This window comes from Talpa occidentalis, unplaced genomic scaffold, assembly GCF_014898055.3.
Source record: "Talpa occidentalis isolate TD23 unplaced genomic scaffold, MPIMG_talOcc4v2.1 talOcc4.7, whole genome shotgun sequence".
In the NCBI taxonomy this organism is placed as follows: domain Eukaryota; kingdom Metazoa; phylum Chordata; class Mammalia; order Eulipotyphla; family Talpidae; genus Talpa; species Talpa occidentalis.
In genome coordinates, this window is record NW_023605083.1 from 95,979,105 (window position 1) to 96,000,657 (window position 21,553).

Sequence of the window (21,553 nt, forward strand, 5' to 3'; positions counted from 1 at the left end):
CTGCAGGATGTGAGGGTCTCTGTCAATAAGCTGTGCCACAGAACAGAGTTTTCTGCCATTGCTAGGGACCATGGCTGGGGTTGAGCGCTAGTCAAACCCAGCCCTTTTGATTTCCTTTCAGATACTTGATCAAATTTTTATCCAAGCTGTCAGAATATCAAGATGTAAACAAGATGACTCCCAGCAACATGGCAATTGTGTTAGGACCCAACCTCCTATGGCCCCAGGCAGAAGGGTGAGTATGGGGAGGAGAGGTCGTGTAGTCACACATGTGGTAGGGGGGCATGGGCGGCATGACCAGGGCACATGTCATCTCCAGCCTCCTTTAGTTTTCAGGTCTTATTTCTGTCTTGGCCTGCTACCTTCCCAAGCGTAGGAGGTCCAGAAATCTACAGGTCTCTTCTCTTAGTCTTAGAAGTTACAGATCTCAGTGAGGTCTTCTGTAAGCTCTAGTCAACATCAGGATGAAAGGCACAGGCCACTGGTGTGAAGGCACCGGTCATCCCTTTCTGGAGTACACAACCGGCACAGGATCCTCAGATTGGAGGGTTGTCTACAAAGAGAGAGAACGATTTGGAGTGAGGTGAGTCAGGCAGTTATGAGACTCATACCCCACAATGCAGGGTGCCCTGCAGGTGATGGTCACATGTCTGTCCCACGGTGATCACAGCTCCTTGTACAAGGGCTCCTGTGGTTACCCACTATTGATGTGGAAAGACAGGTTCAGGAAAGCACACTTCTCCTTCCTCCCAAGAGGAAGAAGCCAGAAATCCTGTTCTCTGATGTAGGCCTCCAGCCTTCCCAACCAGGGTCCAGGGCCCTCCCCAACTGTGGACAAGGGTGTCCATCACTCCACCTTGATGATAACCCACCGGCCCTTCTTGCTGTGTGCCTGCAGGAACATCACGGAGATGATGACCACAGTATCTCTGCAGATTGTTGGGATCATTGAACCCATCATCCAGCATGCGGACTGGTTCTTCCCTGGGGGTATGTGGTGGCATCAAGTGGGGGTGGGGGTGTAAGAGAAAGGAATCGGGGACTGGGGAAGAGCAGGAGTGTAACTATGAGTTCTGAACCTTTGAAACCACGTACCACTGCCCATAGATATTTGTTCTGTTCTTAATCCTGTCACACACACACACACGGAGGAAGGATGATGGCAGTTTCTACTCTCTGACCTGAGTGTTTACTGCCTACACTAACCATGCCCATAATTGTATTGGTCTAATATCCACATCAAGATTTCTTTAAATTGATGAATCATGAAAAAATAGGTGCAGAAAGGAGAGCGAGGTCCTCTGCTCCAAGCCCTTCACTTTATAGATGCAGAGGGAAACAGGCCTGCGATGGACTTCTCCTCAGAGCTTTAGGATCACATCAGTATTAATTATCCTTTTGTAATCATAAACTATGTCCTTGAAGTTATCCTCTAAACATGGGGCTCAAAGGCCATGAGGTTTATTTTTGTGCCTGGTTCAAAATAGGGTTCTAAAGGCAGCTCCCTAAAAGGGAGTTTTATAAATGTTCTTAGCCATGGGAGCATTGCATAAGGGCATGACTCTCAATGGTGACAGTTTTGAAGAGACAGCAGTTGGTACACTAAATTCAGTATTTGTTTAAAAAAGTACTGTCCCATATGTTCAGTAAACACTAAGGGTATGCTTTCAGCTGTGCAAAGCAAGCCATTAACTTACACCAGGACAAAATGTTAATAATTATGTGCTGTATCCACCAGAGGTGATCAGTTAGTGCCCATCTCCACTGAAGAAGTTTGATTATCTTTATTTTATTTCATGTGTTTCGACTTTAAAAGCTCTGAACTGCTTGTGTCATAAGAATTCTCTTGATCATACAGAATTGGGTGAGGGTAGGAAATTAGGATAAAGAAATGAAGGCGATAGGAGTTAAAAGTATAATTCTGTAAGTTCCCAGGACAAGTTAATTACCATTGCAGATAAACAGGCCATTACTAGGAAAAGATGGGGTGAGTATCCACTTGCTAGCCAACAACTTTTGTGAAATACCTTACTATTTCTAATTCTTTCAATTTTGTTTCCTTGGTTTTCCAGGAAGAGAAATATCATCATCAGCAAATAATAATATTGTGTCTCCTTTTATTTTCCTGACTAATTCCTTTGGCTAGCACTTCTCAAAGAGTGTTAAATAACAGTGGTGAGAGTGGGCCTTGCTCTTTTTCCTGATACGAATAAGACTGCTCTGGTATTTAATATTAACCATGAGGCGTGAGATGGATGGTTTTACTTTTTTTTCAGAAACTACCCATCTGTTCCTGTTTGACTAAGTTTTTAAATCACAAACAGAACATTGCTTTATTAAGTGCCCTGTTAATATGACAGAGGAGCATGTGATTTACCTATTAATATGATGAATTATCCTAACATTGAGTTAATAGCAATAGATCACCTAACACAGAGCCATGGGATAAAGTTTTCTAGGAGTGAAGTATGAGGGAGAAATCATCTCTGTTCATCTCTGTCTTGCCAGGAAGAGTGTGAGAAACCAATAGATCATGCACACCTATTCTTTCTTCCCCACAGACATAGAGTTCAACATCACAGGGAATTATGGGAGTCCAGTCCACGTGAATCACAACGCCAACTACAGCTCAATGCCCTCCCCAGACATGGACCCCGCAGACCGGCGCCAACCCGAGCAGGCCCGCCGGCCCCTCAGCGTTGCCACGGATAATATGATGCTGGAGTTTTACAAAAAGGATGGGTATGAACTAGTGTCCCTGTCTCAGCGTTGGGGATTGGAGGGATTGAGATGTAAGAAAAAATGGGTGGACACAAAGGCTGCACTTACTGGCAGTCGTCGAGGTGACTTGTAGCAACTAAACTGTTACCTCCTTCGGGATGCTTTCATCTGTGCTATTTGGGATGAGTCTTGGCTTGCTGCCCTAGCTTTGAACCAGAGGTAAGTGCAACCCTCTGAGCCACAGTTGTATTCAGTATTGATTGGTTCTCATCAAAAGAAAGAAAATACAAACCTTGTTCTCATCAAAAGAAAGAAAATATAAACTTTGATCAACAAGGGAAATTAAAAAAATACATAAACGCTTTATTTTGACTCAAGATTCGTAAATGTATATCTATTCTCAAATCCTTAATGATTTCACTGTCTTGATGGGTCTGCTCATTTGCATTCTTCTGCAACATTCTTGCATAAGCAACACCTTTCATGCAGAGTTTAGTATTCCCTGGTGCAGGAAATAGCAGGAAACCTAAAAATTGAAACCTTCTGAGTATAAAATACTTGTAAGTTTTTAAGAATTTTCCCCATCACCGACAATTAACACTAACGCCTACTTTGATGCAGCTGTTACAAGACTCATAAATGCATTCAACTCAATTCTCATAGGAATGACCCTCTCCACACTTGTGTTAACCATTTTATGTAATATGTAATTGCATAATATGATTCTCATAACAAGTAAAATGGGCATAAACAAGTTTCATAACAAGCACAACTGATTCATGGTAAGCATCAATTCAGCTGTGGCATCCAAAACATGTGGGCCTATGAGTATTGTGCAGCTGAAGATACCGGTTAATAAGCCTTATACTGTAAGAAATGGGTTGCATTGCCTGGTCAAGCAAGTCAATTTAGTAAACTCTGATGAGGCATTAAAAATGCTACTATAAAATAAAATTTAGCAACTTCTCTACCAAAATATACAAGAGCATTCAGAACAGGAAGTATAATATTTGCAACCTTCCTCTTCCCTACTGGACCACACTGGGTCACCAGAAAGATCTGCTTATTTGAACAGCTCCTGGCCAAGTGGACTTCAGAGGGAAGGCTGAGAACCAAAAACTCTAGCAGTGTATGAGTCTTACTTTTCACTTCTTCTTGTCTGAGAGGGAGTTGGCACTGGAGACTTAGACCTTGTCCTGTGAGGATGGACAAGGAGTCAGAAAGGGCAGTATACCTACTGGCCACTTGACTTTTTGTGGGAGGGGGTGGGAGGTGGGGTTTATTAATTGGCTCTGTGCAGTTCTTTGTTGTTCATTGTCTAGTGGGGAAGGAAAAAGTAGAAGTACTTAGAAGTTGAAGGGAAAAGAGGAAAATTTCTTAAATCTATAAAAAAGAGCATATTCAAAATCTGATCGTTGCTTTGAGAGAGAGAGAGAGAGAGAGAGAGAGAGAGAGAGAGAGAGAGCACGATTCAAAGAGATTACAAGTGCATTAGACGTTGTTTTTCAATCTCAGTTTAAGTAACTCAGTAAGTAACTCACTTTAAGTAACTCACTTTAAGTAACTCAGTAACTCAGTTCCTCTAGGAAGTGTCTGCCTGAGGGGATGCTCTTGGGTCAATTCTGGTCCCGCCTTGGGTTAACTCATTTAGTCTCTGGGTCTGTGCATGGACAAGGTACTCCTCTATGCTCCCTATCAGACCTCTGATTCTGAGCACCCTCCAAAAAGAAATCCAGATGACTTTCAAGAGAAAGTTATGCTCCATGGAATCCTGCATTCAAAGGCCACTAGCCCCCATAGTTTGTAGGCAGATGTGGATGATGCTATTTTATGTAGGTGCTTCATCACTGATAAGGTTCTCCTGTTCAACAACTGTGTAAATACTATGCCTGTTATGCATACCATTTTAATATAAAATTGAAACATACCATAGACAATAATGCTATAGGAGATGCACTACATAAATTACTGTTGCACATGAAATGCATAGGTTTTATTTATTTTAACATAAATGGAGGGCTTAATTGAGTTAGGGCCTCAGCATGTTGTCTGGGATACCAGTGCATATGATTGAAAGCACAGCGAGCTTGTATATGGCCAATTTTTGATTTACTTTAAGAGAAACAGAAACCTAAAACCGTAAGTATTCAGGGGATAGAAAAAGGAATTTGCATTATTTGAATCCTGTGTTATTCTAGCAATACTAGGGGAATTCTCCACATTTATCCCAATTTCTGAGCTTTTAAAAATCTATGTGATGCATTTCAAAGTCTTCAGCACTAACAAATTTAAACTCATTTTATTAAGGTGTTTTGGTCAGGTTAAAAAAAGAAAATAAGTTCTATATCAATAAAGTATATTTTTTTAAAAATTGGAGGAAGAAAAATACATCATGCAAAATATTTTACTCCCACCTCAGCTCCTGGTATTGGTCCTGATGCTTTCCAATTCAGATGACGTAGAAAACTGGAGTTTCTTAGCAAGTCCTGGAGCTCAATTTAGGAGGTCACGTCTACATTTATCATGATTGTGGAAGGAAAATTAATGCCCCTCCTCAAAATTATTAGGTCTAACCCAAACCCTGGAACCTGAAATAATACCTTATTTGGATAATTACAGCTGCGATTAAAATGTCTTGAATTAAGGAGATTACCCTGGATTATGAGGGTGGGCCCTAAATACAATCACCTGTATCAGAAGAGGGTGGCAGAGGGAGGTCTGACAACACACGCAGAGAAGGTGACGTGAAGGTGGAGCAGAGACCAGTCTGAAGATGTGACCGTGAGCCAAGGAATACGGATGGCCACCGACAGCTGGATATAGTGAGGAATGGATGGATTCTCAGAGCACAGCCTGCTATGCCTTGATGTCATCCCAGTGCTACTAATTTTGGACTTTGGTCCCCAGAAGTGGGAGAGACAAATTTCTGTTGTTTACCAACTTTGTGGTACTTATTTACAGATGCCACAAGAAATTAACCCACCCAGGAGCTTTGTGGTGAAGATGGAAGAAGGAGCTTTTGATTCCTTTCCCAGTGAGAGCTGAAATCTGCTTGCCCTCCTTTTGACTTAGTTAATAAACAGAATATGATGGAACAAATGTCTGGGATTTCTGAAACTAGGTCAGAAAAAGTTGCCTTGGGATATCCCTGGGACTCTTGGATCGCTGGCTCTCGGACCCAGCTGTAATGCTGTGCGGGAGTCCCAGCAGCCCCTTAAAAAAACATTGAAGCCCCAGCCTTCACTCCAAGCTGAGCATCGAGCTGACACCCAGCACCAACTTACCGGTCATCTTGGAGACTTCCAGCCCAAGTCAGGCCACCTCAGCTAGAGCTGTGTCATGCTGTCCCTGCCAAATTGCCAATACTGTGAAGTTGTGACCAAAATTTTTAAAAAGCTACCAAGTTTTGAGAGTGGTGGCCACAAAAGACAGTCAGAAGAAACTTTAAAAAAGAATACTAATGTCTTCCTCATGCCACTGGCTCCCATTCTTCCGAGCTGATTTATTGGGTCTGGCTTAGGATTTGGGCATTGATAAACTTTAAAAGTGTCCCAGATGCTCTGATATGCATCTAGTGTTGAGAACCACTGAATCATTAAAAAAAAAAAAAAAAAAAAAAAAGTGCCATTCTGAATAAAGAATTTGACAATGATGCCATTTTAAAAATTGAAATCAAACCTTCCTATTCTAGCAATGAACATTGGCTTAATGTACAGGGGGAATCTGTGCAGACCATCCTCACTGTGCCAGCACTGCTGAACAACAGAGACAGAGTCTTGAATGGGTCACACTTGTGCCCTTGGCAGACCCCTGAATTCCCACTTGGAAATTTCAGGGGGTGGGTTAATTTATTTTTGATGCCTTGTTTGTATTTTGTTTGTTTGTTTTATAGAGTAATGATTTTATTTCTTGAATTATTTGTCCTAAATACTGATAGTAACTGGCAAATCTCTTCTATTTTTCTGACAATGGCAGAGGTGTCATTCCTAGTCACAGCAAATTTTTTTTTTTAAAGATTTATTTATTTATTTATACAAGCACTGGGTACAGTCAGAAGCACAGGAGGGTGAGAGAATTCACCAGAGCCAGAGCAGGGAGCAGAGCAGGCAGAAGGACCGAAGCACACTGCTGAGGAGAGCAGCGGGCAGCAGGAGAGGTCTGTGCTCTATGTGGGACCCTCCTCCGGTGGCCGGGGAGCAGCCGGGGATTGAACTGGCGCTGCAGAGGCTGCAGGCAGCTTCACAACCCAGCGCTCAACCGCTGTGCCACCAGGGAGGCCCACAGCAAATATTTTTTAATGCAATGTCCTTTTTATACTGCCTCCAAAGAGCTGGCCAAGATGCCTACATGCTCTTGCCTGTTCTGATGGACCCATGGGTTGTGAGCATTTGTCAAATGTGTTCCCAACTCTGCTAAGGTTGTAGAGGGAATGACGGTCAAGGTCAGAGGCAAGAATAGAAATGATGTCAGCAATGAAGCATCCTTCCCGGCTTCCCATCTTCACCCTCTGATAGCTGCTATCCCCTCCTTTCTATTCCTCTCTCCCTCCTTTCCCTCCAGACAGACCTGGCCAACTCCGTACTGCCTATTCCCTGCCTTACCTGCTGGTTCTCTTAGGGCCTGCTTTCCTCTCTTGCTCTTTGCCTCCTCCTGACTCTCTGTCCCATGCTCTCTGCACTTGCCTTGCTGACTGACATGCCTGCCCCACTGCCCCTGCCTAGTTCCAGCCTCTTGAACCCATACACCCACTGGTGGCAAGGCCCCAACAGCTTCTGTGATTCTCCCCGCAGACCCTGGGATCCCAGTGGGTGGCAGTTTGTCCATGGAGATCCCAGTTACCCTGGCTCTTTATGTTGAGAAGACCAACTTGCAGCTTCTCTATTTCCCATGCTCCTCAGTGGTGTGGTCCTTAGAGGTCCTCTGTCAGAACTAGTTGACAGTAACCCCTAAAATCTATGAGGGTATGTACACCAGAACCAGTGATCTCCTTGGACTTCACTTTGGTGTTTGACTCATTCTTGACCTGTGCTACAGAGCTGCTCTGCAGCGGGGCTTGTCCCACCCACCTGGACCTTACTAGATCCTCAGTCATTTGAATAGACAGGTTCAGTGGGAAGGGTTTGAGAGCAATCTGAACAGCACTCTGTGAAATATTATCTCCACTCTTTGAAATAATGGGGTGGGAAGATGGAAATCTTGAGGCTAGTGAGTCCCTGAAACACATGATTCAACAAATTTAAATTAATGTCTGCAGCGTAGGACTTCTGAGAGGCTTTAACATGCTACTGTAAGTGACTAAGTCCACAAAGGGCTGTGGCGTGCACTACCTCCTGAGTTTCCTCTATCACAAAGCCTGTTGTCACAAGACATTCGGGACCAGTGCTCCAAGGGACTTGCATTGGTGACTGTGGCTATCAGCGTCCTCTGTAGACCTTACTGGGAGAGCATGGGCTGCACACAGCACAGGGAGCCTGGCAGGGAGTAGGTCACAGATTGACGCTGCAGTGATTGATTTCGCATAGAGCCTGCACTTCTGAGAAGATGGGCTTACCAGGAGAGGCAGCCTAGATACCAAGGGAAAAAGTGACTTCTATTTTGAGATTGGATTTATGAGGGGTATATTCTTGGCCCGGGCCCCACTTCAGCTTCCATGTTTTCAGGGTTTACATGTTTACAGATGCCGATACCAGGTTTGTGGAATATTGCCAGAGGATTCCAACCTTTATTTATAGCTGGCAGGTGAAGAAACTTTGTTGCTATGTAGTTAGGAAAGAAATCATCCCTAGGGGAACTGAGAAATACCTGATTCTAGCCTCCCTGGGTTAGTATAACCAAAGCTCCTTTAGCATTTTTAGGTTCTCACTCACCTTGGGCACCATCTGGTGACGCCTCGCACCTCTCCTCACTGTTGTCCAGCCACCAGGTTTATCTTAAACTGTTCCTGAAAGGTTTCTGTGGCAATTTGGGCAGCTGCTATGTTTTCTTTCCCCTTTGCTGGCTGACTTTTACCAAATATAACTGATTTCTAGTACCACAACTCAAAACCTTCCTGATCTCTATAGGCTCAAGTACCTCAAACCTTTCTACTGGCTGACGCCTCTGGCTAGGATTGTTCCTGATCAGGACTTAAAAACAACATGGCAAATACATTTGTCCTTTGGAGAGGAAAAAAAGAAACCAAAATAACTAAACCCTAGGATGGTCCATATCCCATATCAAACTTCTGTTCAGTGATATTCTTGGAATGAGGATCTTCCAACAGACTTCAGTTTGGGGGTTCAGAGAGGAGGAGAAACAGGCCTTGGTCTCTTGATTTTTAAAGTCATAGATCTCATGTGTAATAAGGAGAGAGGTCTGCTGGATCAGTGAACGGTTTAGCAGAAGTAGAGGCCTGCATTGTTGCTGAACCTATTCCGTGATACTCTCTCTCATGAAAAGTATAAAGTGTGGCTTATGATAGGTTGCATGCTAATATTAGGTCCTGGTAGACTTGGAGGAGTTAAACAGGGCAGCTTATACATCAGTGGGGTTACTGTACCAAAATGTGAATGGCCAATCCCATCTGAATCCCAGTGATAAGGGGGTGAGAATTCTGGGTACCCTGACCCTTGTCTCCTTACTCTGAAAGAGAGGAGGGGGTCAGCTCTCCAAATGCTGCAGGTCTTCATTTCCTACCAAAAGCGGCTTGCCTGAGCGCTCTCCTAGATTCTGCCATGCCCTCCAGCCTCCTGCTTATTACTGTCCTAATCCTTTGCTCCTCGAAGGTTCTTCCTGGTCTCTGTCTTCTTGCTTTGCCTTGATTCATCTATAAAGGGATCGGAAAACCAAATTTCTCTGTTTTAACTAGAAGCAGTGGACCATGGAAATCTCTGACAGCCAGGCTGTGCAATGACTTCTGCTGGCGTTGATTGTTTTAATTAATTACACTTGCAATTCAAGCAGTTTCTTGATTCTGGCTTTATGTGATAAAACAATGAATACAAATTTGTGAAGTGCTGATACTAACTTCTGGTTATATTCCTCCACCTTTGAGTAGATTCCCCTTCTTGGCAACATGCCAACTAACTTTATAATTTTTGTTTTGGGGCTGAGTTTTATCTAGACATTCAGACATTTAAAGATACTATTAATCCATTTTGCTTATGAACATAAATATACTTGTAGACCTCCAAAAGCATTGCTACTGCCTTAGTGATTGATTCACTCTATAAAGATTTATATTGCTTTTTTGAAAATGTCAGTCAACATTCGATGCTTATTCTCTGTGATGCTGCCTCCCATCAAAAAGTAGTTTCGGTTGGATAGTAGCCATTACAGATGCCACGGCAGTCTCTTTGTAAAAGCAGAAGTGTATGGTTAGCTCTTATTTCTTGGCTGCTGACATTTTGCTGCTATGTAACAGGTCATATTCGTCCACACCCATTGCCCTAGTTGGCACCTTCCCTTGGTAAACCAGGAGAAAGATCACCAGGTGACCTGTTGTCTGAGGTTAGTGATCATGGAAGATGCCATTGGAAGTGGGAGGCATCCCCCACCTGCCCTGAATCTGCAGCCAGTGCCCCTCTCTCTCCAGTGAGAGAAGTCTTTCTAAGTGAATGAGAATAGGGTAAGGAAGGGAAAACAGGGTAAGGCTTACCTCCTACAGGGCTCCCCTGCTGCAAATCGCCATGGGAAATGCATTACAAGCCTGCCATGCTCACCCACCATTGCAGCTCTGTGGTATCAGTTCCCTTCCCCAAGTGGACTCTTCAACTTTCTGCTCTTTTTATCCTAATAAATTTGGGAGCCCAAAGAGCATAGTTTGATAGTCTTTTCCTCACTCCCTTGCAGCCTACTGTAAATATCAGGGGATGCAAATGGACCATGTCCCAGAGATTTAAGTGGCCTCCACAAGTGATTCTGGATCGCTGTAGAAGGTGGAGGATCTCAGACCTAAAATCGCTTGAAAGCTCCTGGGTGCTGGAAAGAGCTATCTCCACCCGCTCAGAGCCATCCAAGAGAGACAAGAAATTTCGCTCATGGTGCTGGCGTCTCTGGGGATGCTGCAGAGGAAGTGTCAGGAGGCAGTCCCCATCTACTTCCCCACAGTGTACCTCCCTGAGACTTATTCTTAAAGGACTCAAATCCTACTTGCTGCAGTTCATCTCTACACTTGCACCTTTGGGTTTATTTACTTACTTTTTTTTTTTTTTTTTAGTTTTGCTGTACTTCTACAAAGGAAATAAGACTTTTAGGCAGGCAGGATTTCAAATCTGTTCAACTGCCACATGTGGGTGTGAGTAAATGCACAATAACTCTCAAAGCCACACCCCACTGTGCATACACTTGGAAGAGGCAGACACCAGCAGGAGTACATTTTCTCACTGCATGGGTGTTTGTACAGCCCTTCATATTAAACATTAGCTCTTTCCTTTGTTGGTGAAGGTCTTGACTATTACCATACCAGTTACCTTCTAGACCAAAGAAAGGGAATTGACAGCCTTCTGAGTCATATAACTTAGAAGCAAGCAGATGACTAGTTTCACTGATTTTTTTTCTCCCTTATGACACCCTCTCCTTCCCATCCAATCCCTACATATACCAATACCTACTCTTCCACTGCTGTCTTTATTAATCTGTGTGCTTGGAAGGATAAGATTTCACTCATACAAATAGAAGAGTCACTTTAACTGCAGAGACCAACCAAACTGAAATAATTCCATGGCACAGTAGAAGCCCAGCACTTAAGACCCTGGCCTTGACAAGAGACAGCCTGTGTGTCCATAGGAAGGCATAGTTTTTTTGACACTAATATCTGTATGTTTCTGTCCCTGCAGCCTTAGGAAAATCCAAAGGTACGGTATCCTCTGGTAGCCACGAGGCCATGTTCAATCTCTGAGAACCAAGGAAGCTGTGCCTAGAGGCTCTGCGAGGCTGAATGTGCCGTGTTTGGTTGCTTGGCCGACTTACTTGAAGCTGACTGTGTTCCCATCATTAAGACAGAATTGGAGCAGGGAGTAACCCTAGTCATGATCAGCCTCATTCCTGCAGTGTAGACAAGTGGGTGTGGCCTCCAGAGGTGTGGCTTGGCCAGGTTCCTGCAGCTAGGGCAGGAATCCTCAATGGGTCTTATGCTGTAGACCCCCAAGTGACAGAAAGAGGAAGAATGGATATTTGGTTGTCTCTTGCTGATCGGTTCCATGTTCTCATCTGATGCTGCCTGGTCCCTGCCATGTCCACCTCCATCTCCCATGCGGGAGGAGTGAATGCCCCCAGACAGGCTGCATCCTGCTCTGGGGAAGCTTGGATTTCATGCCCAGGGAGCTTGTCGGCGATTTAGTCTAAGGCCAGCTGGCTTTGGCAAAGGGTGGAAGGCAGCTGCCAGCCATGTCAGGGCTGCTGGTGTGAGGCCCATCCCAAACAGCCGGGATGTTCCAAGCGACGTTGTTCCAGGGGGCACGGCCTCATGCTCGCTTCCCTGGCCCCTGGTGGGTGCTAAGGCTGCGCTGCTGTTCTAACACAGACGTGCTTGAATGTGTCCGCTTCGTGGGGGAGGGAGCCTGTCGCCTGTCATGTGTGGGTAAGCAGGTGTCTTTGTGTCCCTCGCCAGCATGGGCGTGAGGGTCATGGATACATCCTGGGTGGCTCGAAGAGGCTCCTCTGCCGGCCGAAAAGCGTCCTGCGCCCCACCCACCATGCAGCCTCCCGCCCCGCCCGCCGAGCTTGCTGCGCCTCTGCCATCGCCCCTTCTGGAGCAGCCCCCAGATGGCCCCACAGTGCCCTCGCTTTCTCCATCTAGCTTGGGCCCCCAGCCCGGGGCTGAGCGGACCAGGTAAGCCCGGGGGCAGGCTGGCCTGTGATGCAGGGGGTGTCTGGGTTTGCTGCACCCTCTGGAGTCCTCTTGGATCTGGTCATTGTCCAACCCCATTCCCCATTTCTAAGCATTCATGCTTGGCTTCCTGCATCGTGCTGGCACCAAATAAATCATCCACAGTACCTTGGATTGTCAGAGAAAGCCCAGTCTTTCCAAGAATAGCATTCCCAAGCAAACGTATAAAGTGGCAGCTTGCTACAGCAGTGTGAGGAATCAAAGTTCTCCAACTCTGCATCTCTCCCTGCCTCTGCCATTATAATTTCCCTATTTTGAAAAGTAGAATTTTAATGTCTTTTCCCTTTGCTTTACCTTAGATTCACAGGGGCCATTTTTAATACAAAAATGGGTGCAAATCTGGTTAGGATGGTGGTGATGTCATGCTGGGTCTGGTGACCTTTGCAGCATGCTGTGTTGGGTGGCTGCATTGCTGTTATGTTAGAAGAAAAAAGGGAATGAGCTTGCTCCATCACTAGTTCAGTGAACATTTACAGAGGACTGTGTCCAGCCAAAGGTGAATATGCTATCTGTGTGCTTGAGGAGTTTACGTCCCAGTGGGCAAACAGGCACTGGCAAATCATGACAGCTCAGGGTCTGAAGGAACCGACCACGACCCTTCCTTGAAAAGGTCATGGTCAGAGGGGATTCTGGAAGTGGGACTTACTCAAGGAAAGGGTGTTGCTGTTTGCTTCTGCTTAAAAAAAAAAACAATTTGGAGAAGCAGGAAAGTTACTTTGCATCAGATATAGCATTTCTCCATTATCACTGCTGGAAAATTTTTGGTAACTTGGGGAAGCAGACACATGCACATGCACACCATCATCACCACCAACACTCACCCATACACAAACACACACAAGTGCAAACTTCCTAAATAAGGGGATTTGGGCCTTTCTTTTCCTTCAGTGGGTGGAAGGAACGTTCCCTGTGGAATGGGAAAATGACAAACTAGAAAGGACACAGTGATGGTTGGGGAGGGGAGTCTGACGCTGGATGTGCTTGGGTTGCTGCAGATGGCGCAAACTCTGGACGAGCAGACACTGTCCTGGTGGGGCATGCAGCAGGCTTCACGCCAGCTTGGGAGATGGGGGTGGGGGAGAGCAGGTTTATGGAGAAACACTCTGCGCCCACTAGGCTGCTCAGGAGGAGATGGGCAGACAGATACAAGGTTTACTGGGACAGTTCCCTTGTTGGGGCCTCATGATTTTCCTTATAAATGAGACGGGTACAGAATGACTTTTTGGTGTATAAATGCTACTTCTAGGAAATGCCCCTCAAAGATGCCTTTCCCCAGATTCTGAAGGTTTTCCTAGAATACTGTGGATGGGTGCCCCTGCAGAGTCACTCTCAGGCAGGGAACATGGACCCCGGTTGAGATTACTTAAAAGGCCAGTTCCATGCCCTGTACATCTACCTCATTCTGCCCTTCTTTCCTGGGTGATCAATTACGAGCTGTCCTTTGGGTGTTGGTGTTCTTACCTGTCCTGTGACCACTCTCTCTCCCAACATGGAGTCCCTCCTGATACAAACAGGTGTTCCATTTTTTTGTTGTTGTTGTTTTTGTTTTTCTGTTTTCTGGACATTTGCAGCCCAGATGATGTTTCCTCCAGTTGCGGGATTCCTGTTACGGCTCCCCCTCCCCCGAGGATGGCAGGCCCTTCCCTCCCTCTGGCTTATCCCAGCTTTCCATTCCCCACCCAGGTCCATCCTGCCCAGGCCTGGTGGCTCTTCAGCCAGGCTCAGCCTCCACCTCCTGTTCATCTGCTTGGCATTAACCCTAACCCCAAACTCTGCTTTCTGCCCCTGGTTACCCCAGCTCATTGACTAAATCATGTGTCCCCAGAACTAACCTGCCCCCAAATGTGCATAACCGTACCTCATCCATCTAGCTCTCCTAACAACCTCCTTATCCCCTACCTCTCCCCATTGGGTCAGCTGCACCTGTGCTGGAGAGAGAGGAACAAGGCTCAGTAGGTAAATACTTGTTTCTGCGGTGGGAAAAGTGAATCAGGTGGGAGGGAAAGGAAAGATGAGCTCTTGGGTCCCTAAATTCCCTGGACAGATGTCTTGTATATCTAGAGTAAAGGAGAAAGGTCTAGTACCCCCCAGCTGCCAGTAAAGCAAATTTTTGTTTGCTTGTTTCATGTTTTTTCATTTTTGTTTTACCCTCTTCTTGATGGTGACAGAAAGGATGGAAGATTAGATAGATATTTGGTGTTAATATCTGGGGTTCTCAAGAAGAATAAAAGTTAAGTTCTTATTCAACCAAAGTGAGACAAGGGTTTCCTGTGTTTGCTTTTGATGTTGTTTTAACAGAATAGAGAATTGTTATTCTTCTGGCTCCTTTGGATGAAATGGCTTTTTCCTTGGGGAATCTCCTGGATATAGAATAAAACTCATCCTGAAGAGGAGATAGAGAGGGGAGAGGAAATTTGTCCCCTATCTTTCTTGCATCTTTTGGCTGGCCTAATAATTAAATTAGCATAAGACAGATGAATTGTAGAAAAAAAAGAATTTCATATGTATGGGAGTCCCAGAGATCTTTGACTCTGAGAAATGACAAAGATGAATTGGGAAGAAAGAAAAGTTTGGGCTTATAGATCAGTAAAGAAGTAACAAAGCTTCCTTCATAAATTTCCTATGTCTGGTGATACGGATGACTTCTACTTTTCCTTTATAGGTAGGGGGCTTTTTCACATGGGGAATTCATCTCAAGGACAAAGGAGTGTGAGAGTGTTCTTCTAATACTCCTTAACTAACTTTAGTGTAAAATAACATGCCAAGGTGACACATTTTGGGGTGACCTGCTCTGATCCCCATTGGAAAGAATTTACTGCTTCCTTGAATGTCATCTTCTCTCCATTTCTTCACATGGAGAAATGAATCGTGCTTCGATAATGTTGGCTGTTCCAGTCCAGTTCCCTCCCTTGCAGCATCTTTACTGTGCCCTAGTGGGAATCAGCAGCATTTTTTTTTTTTAAGATTTTATTTATTTATGCATGCAAGAACTGGGGTACAGGCAAGAGGTGTGGGGGGTGAGAGGATTCACCGGAGAGAGAGTGGGGAGCACAACAGGCAGATCTACTGAAATACATTGCTGAGGGGAGCAGCAGATGAGACAGGAGAGGTCTGTTGTGCCATGTGGGTCACCTCCCTGGCCGGGGATCAAACTCGTGCTGCAGTGGCAGCAGAAAGATTCATTGGTTGCGTCTTACCCCCTTGCGCCACCAGGGAGGCCCCAGCAGCATTTTTTTTAATGGGAAAGCACTAACCATTGCAAAGAGTTTAGTTTCCCCACACACCCTCTGCCCTGCCTGAGCACATCATTATTTAAGTAAAAGGGTGGCATATAGCTCCCCGACTCCAAGATCACCTCCCCTGATTTGCTAGAGGCTGTCTGGAGCATTATGTTAAACTGAGTGAGAGCCCTTTGTGGGAGGGAAGTATGGAGATCAGTTAGTGAAGTCTGCTGTGGGGTGGGTGGCCAGTGAGTTTTTTACTATCCCTGGTCTATGGAGTAGAGTTGAGTAGCTGTCTTAACTGTCACCTTGGGAGGAACCCTAATAAAGAGCCAACACTGAAGGGTGAATCCTCTTTGGGACCTGGTGATCCAGAGTGTCCCCTTATCAAATTGAGGGGCCCTAGAGGCCCTCACTAATGTCAACCCTCACCCCTCCAGCCTGGAGACTGGCTTGAACTGCCCCATGTTCAGGAGCACAGTCAGGAACTATGTCAACCTACCATCAGCTAGCAGATGTTACTGAGTTTGTAGAATGGTCCCAGAATCCCCACCACCACCACCACACACACACTTAGGGGTGTGATGGAGGCCTTGGGCAAGCAGCTGGAGAGCTGGAAAGTCATGAAGGTGTGGCAGTGTGAGCCCAATTATGCCTACTCTGCTCCTGAGAAGTCCTCTTAGGTCTGGTGTCCTATGAATACAGAAGGGATGAGAGCATGGAGACCAGACGTGGACATCAGAATGTCCTAGAATCCCCATGTTGATCACAGTGGGGAGTTCAGGGACCCTATGTCACATTGCTCATGGTCTCTGTGTGCAGTGAGCATGGAAGTAGGGAATTGGAGCTGGCATTGACTCTAGGTGCAGGGACATGGGCTCAGGACTTTGGCCATGAGAGGCCCGAGAAGGGACAGTCACCTCTGGGAGCATCTTTGCCTGATAGACCAGAGCTGGGACACACCAAGCTGGCACAGGGGAACACATGGGCCTGGGAGTCATGCAGGTGCTGCTCAGTTGCCTCTCTTGTCCTGTGTGCTTGTTTTTCAGCACTTCCAAAAGCAAGGAGCTTTCTCCAGGATCTGCACAGAAAGGAAGTCCAGGCTCCAACCAGGGGGCACCCTGTGTGGGAACGCAGCCAGGGGCACAACCAGGCGCAGGCCCCAGCCAGCTACCTGCAGACCAGAGCCCTCACACCCTGCGGAAAGGTATGGTGTGGCGCCCTCTGCATGGGTCTTGGGCAGTCGGAAGTGACCGGTCTGTTCCCTCAGTTAGTGTGGATTTTTAGAAACCATGTGGCTTACTGAAAAATTCTACTCTGGGCATTACAGCTCCTAGAGGGATCATTTTATCATTATTCCTCAGCTTACTCATTTGGACAGAGGACTCATTAGGAACCTATGCCGGGCCTTGCTTCCCGTGCACCCAGACTTCTGCAGAAAATGGCTATGCAGTGATATATGTCTTCCATGGCCCCTGCCAGCCCCCACCATCATTGTACAGAGTCTAATATGGGAACCCCCACCCCTGCCCCCTCAACTGGGGCCTCACACTGCTGCTTATAGAAGGCAACACGAAAGAGGGGATCAAGTCCTGACCTTGCATGTTTCTGTTTGGAAAGGCCTGAGAATGTCTACACTTGACCATGAGCATCTACCCTAAAACCTGCTGCTGGGACACAGTGTAAAAGGCTTGTTCATTTACTCCAAGGTGACTCCCAAAACTAAAGACACACCGCATGATGACGCGGTGGTAATTCATAAGTGGGGAACTGACTTTTGTTTGTTTGCTTTTCACCTTTCATCATCTCTGAACAGTCTTTAACTTTTTCAAAGCAGCACAGTGTTTAATTGGCTCTCAGTTCAAGCCTTTCTAGCTTTCAGGTGTGGCTTTAGCTCTGGAATCTGTGGAATAGGCCTGGCTCACTATCTACATATGCCTTCTTGACAGGTTCTTACCAGCCCAGACAGAAGTTGCAATCCCACTATCAACTCTGCCCTCACCCACCCCATACCATCTGGTTAGTTCCCTATCCATTCTGCAAACATTTAAGAGCACCTACTATGTGCAGAGCTCTGTGCTGGGCACGGAGGGTATATCAGAGTGGCAGGCATAGCCTCACCAGAAAGGTAGACGTGGACCTGCAGTATAAGGTGGTGCCCTGTACTGTGAGCCTTGGGGCACTGTGGGGATGTGTGGGCAGTTGGCAATGGGATTTTGACATTCAGCGTTTTTCTCTGGCACCAACAGGTCTTCTTTGAGTACAGATATTGGTTCTTTAGCATCTTGTTTACAAGCTCATTACCCCCTTCCCAGCCCTGTAAGGTAGGGTAATGATGAAGCCATTGTTTTCTCCTTTGGGGTGAGGCTAGTCAACCTCCTGCTGCCAGGGGCAGGTTGACCTTTTTGGTTCTCACAGCACACTGGGCCTGTGCAAGGAATGCAGCCTAAAATGGCTCAGGTCCCTTTTACAAGTGGCACTCAGTATTTCAGAGCCACCATTTGAAAAGTAGAACTGTCTTCTCTACCTTCCACTACTACTTAGCTTTTTGATTGATTTATGTACTTAACCACCTCAGGTTTTGACAGTGTGCCTACAGTTTTACATCACTCCCTAGTAAATGTCATCACCAACATCCTGGTAATGGCACTGCTGCCCCCTTCCAGCTCATTTAGAAGGCATGGTCAAATGCTAACACGTTCGTGAGCTCACTGCTAGTTTCTCGTCCAGTGCGGTCACTCCTGTGGTGGCCCCTGGCTGCTCTGTGCTTCAGTGGCAGCTGCTGGGAAAGCTACCCCGGGCTCAGGAAGCTGAGCCAAGAAGGGGCTTTATTATATGTCATGATTCTATGGACATTCCATACTTGATCCTGCTGAATGATTACAGTGCTGTGAAGAAAATCTTCCTCCCTTTGCATAGGAGAGGTTTAAACAGATCGTTCAGGGCACATAGTGGGTCAGGTGAAATGGGAATCTGCAGCCAAGTTGGTGGGATTATCGAGTGCAACCACCACATGGGCACTGCTGGAGCCAGGGCAGCGCAGGCAGGTCTCTGGAGTGGTTGTGTTCCATGGAGAATGGTGAGGGTAGGGGAGAGATGGGTCCCTGGGGCACCTGGGAGTCTTAAAAGACAATTTCTTTTATATTTAGTGCTATCCAAAGCCATCCCATCCTTAATTCTGATAGATTAGTTATTATTTTAAGATGTTTACTATTGATGGGCTCTTCTGAGTGTTTGAATTTGCCATCCTTACCAATTCATTTTCATTTAAAATTATAATGTATTTGTCATTCTGTGGTATGACTAAGTAAATAAAAAGAGGAAAATGAAGGCAATGTCAGGGGGTTGGGGCAATGATGTGTTTAGAAAACTGCAATGGGTCTGCGTGTATCTACACCTGGAAGTATAATTCTTGAAAGAAGACACACTGAGGCAGGTGCTCAGGATTGAGGGGAAGGACAGAGTGATGGAGGCACTGGGCTTCTGTGGCCGAAGGACTTGGTATTTGTCATGGTCACTAGAGCCAAGAGCCCTTGGGCAGGTTCAGCCAACAGTTTTCTACCCTGATACCTCTCCCCACTCTGCAGTGACTAGAGGCCACTGGGACATCAGCCTGTGGATGGGAAATTTGTTCTCCAGTTTGGCTTGGGTGTGTGTGTGTGTGTGTGTGTGTGTGTGTGTGTGTGTATAGATCATGGCAGGCATTCAGAGACGAGGAGGAGAAATTAGTTAACAGATGGTCAGATATGGAAACCTGCAGTTCTGGGGTAATTTTTGAAGACTGTATTGGCTGTTCTCAGTGTGGTAAGAGCCGGGGGTGGGCACCAGGGGTAGGAGGTGTGAGGTATGTGCTGACAGGCCTCACGGACAGACTACGCTGAACAACTGTGTTTTGTTGTTGTGTTTTCTCTTTCAGTTTCTAAGAAGTTGGCACCAATTCCACCCAAGGTCCCCTTTGGCCAGCCGGGGACTATGGCTGACCAGTCCGCCGGCCAGCCATCCCCACTCAGCTTGTCCCCCACCCCACCTAGCACCCCTTCACCCTACGGACTTAGTTACCCTCAGGGGTACTCCTTGGCCTCAGGCCCGCTCTCCCCGGCTGCAGCTCCTCCCCTGGCCTCTCCTTCCGTCTTCACAAGCACTTTAACCAAATCGAGGCCCACCCCTAAGCCCCGGCAGAGACCCAGTCTGCCACCACCTCAGCCTCCCACAGTAAACCTCCCAGCCTCTAGTCCACAGTCCACGGAGCACCCCGTGCTAGACGGCATGTCCCCGGGGGAAAGCATGTCTACAGGTAACCACCCCACACTCCCTCTCATCTTTCCATGAGCCTTAGCAGGATGTGCCGCAGGGAGGGATTGTTAGTTTGCTGCAGTTAGCAAGCCCCTGCTGGTCAGGGGGCACTGTGTGGGCATCGTGTGTGGCTTCCAACGCGGTCTCCTTGGAGACATGCCTCCCTCCCCATGAGGCAGCCCTGGAGCCACGCTGTCTTGAGGAGGGACTTCTTAGGGGCTTTCTCCCAGCCCAGGGTTTGGGTTCTGTCCTTAATTCCCGGGTTGAGCACCCTGTGTCCTTTGGAGGGTGCTTTAGGAGAGACTGGGAGCCAGATTGTGACTGCAGAACCGCCGCCATCAAAGCACAGGTGAGGTATTCCAGGCTTTCCTCACTGGAGCCCAGGCATCTCAGTAGGTACAAGTCCTGGTCCTGGAAACAGAGGCCAAGAACCAAAGACACATTTTCCTATAAATGAAGTCAGCCTTATTAGAGAACTATAACTCTAGGAAGAGATATTTAGAGAGGGGTCAGTTTTAGAAAACATGAGCACCCCCCTGGCTCTTGGAGGAGTTAATTGGACAAGCCCACAACTACTAAATTTAGTTTTGCTTTAAATGTAAAATCAAAGATGGAGCTATTTTCCTCTAGAAATAAAAAATGTGTAAGCATGAAATCATAAACACACACCACATTTAGCGAAAACTATTTGTTGGTTTGGAAAGAGGACATTTTTGAACCATCTCTCCAGACACTTTGACTGCATGAGATTAGAAAGTCAGGGTATATTTGTGGAGGCCATTTCCCTGTGCAGGCGGCAAAGCAGCGTCTCAGAACAGAGCCAGCCCACCATTGCCCCAGACGGGGGGCGGGGAGCTTGCGCTCGTCTGTTTGGTGCTGAGCCAAGTAGCAGAGGGGGAGGCAACCCAAGGTGGAACACACACACACACATACACACGTCACATAGACTCACACAGACACACAGCCAGAACACTGCAGAGACAAGCACGTGCACAACACATCCCACACATACACTCACGGGAACCACAGATAGGCACAGATGCACTCACACATCACACACACATACATACTGCATAAACTTACACACCACACTAGAAAGACACAGATATGTACACATATATGCCGCAGATAGGCACACACGCACATACACACACACACACACACACACGGGCAGTGCAGTCCTGGGTCCTAGGTGTACTGGGATTTCTCACAACAATCATGCTTTTATCCCCACCACCTCTGAGAGTGATGTTTTCCCCTTGATTAAATGGAAGGTTGAGTTGGGGTCAGCTCCTTGTTACTTGGGAAACGTCTTGTCCAATTGGAGTATTTGTGAGGGGTCAGGAGATTGGAATATTGTGCGAAGCAGCCATCCGTGGATTTGGCTTATTTATTTTTGGATAATTAATGTTGAAAGTACAGCTGCTGAGCTGTACATGCTCATCTAGCC

The 21,553-nt window shown here is 46.4% G+C and overlaps 1 protein-coding gene across 4 annotated transcripts in view; it reads left to right on the forward strand.

The window, feature by feature from the left end:
• Window positions 1-21,553, forward strand: part of ARHGAP44 (Rho GTPase activating protein 44) — a 146,872-nt gene that overhangs the window by 120,885 nt on the left and 4,434 nt on the right. For 3 of the 4 annotated variants that reach the window (XM_054689774.1, XM_037494783.2, XM_037494785.2), the window contains 6 exons: window positions 122-235; window positions 899-990; window positions 2,562-2,742; window positions 12,311-12,532; window positions 16,860-17,017; window positions 19,727-20,104. In XM_054689774.1, the coding sequence (XP_054545749.1) occupies window positions 122-235; window positions 899-990; window positions 2,562-2,742; window positions 12,311-12,532; window positions 16,860-17,017; window positions 19,727-20,104 (1,145 nt within the window). The remainder of the gene's footprint in view (window positions 1-121; window positions 236-898; window positions 991-2,561; window positions 2,743-12,310; window positions 12,533-16,859; window positions 17,018-19,726; window positions 20,105-21,553) is intronic. The other variant, XM_037494784.2, reaches the window with a different exon arrangement.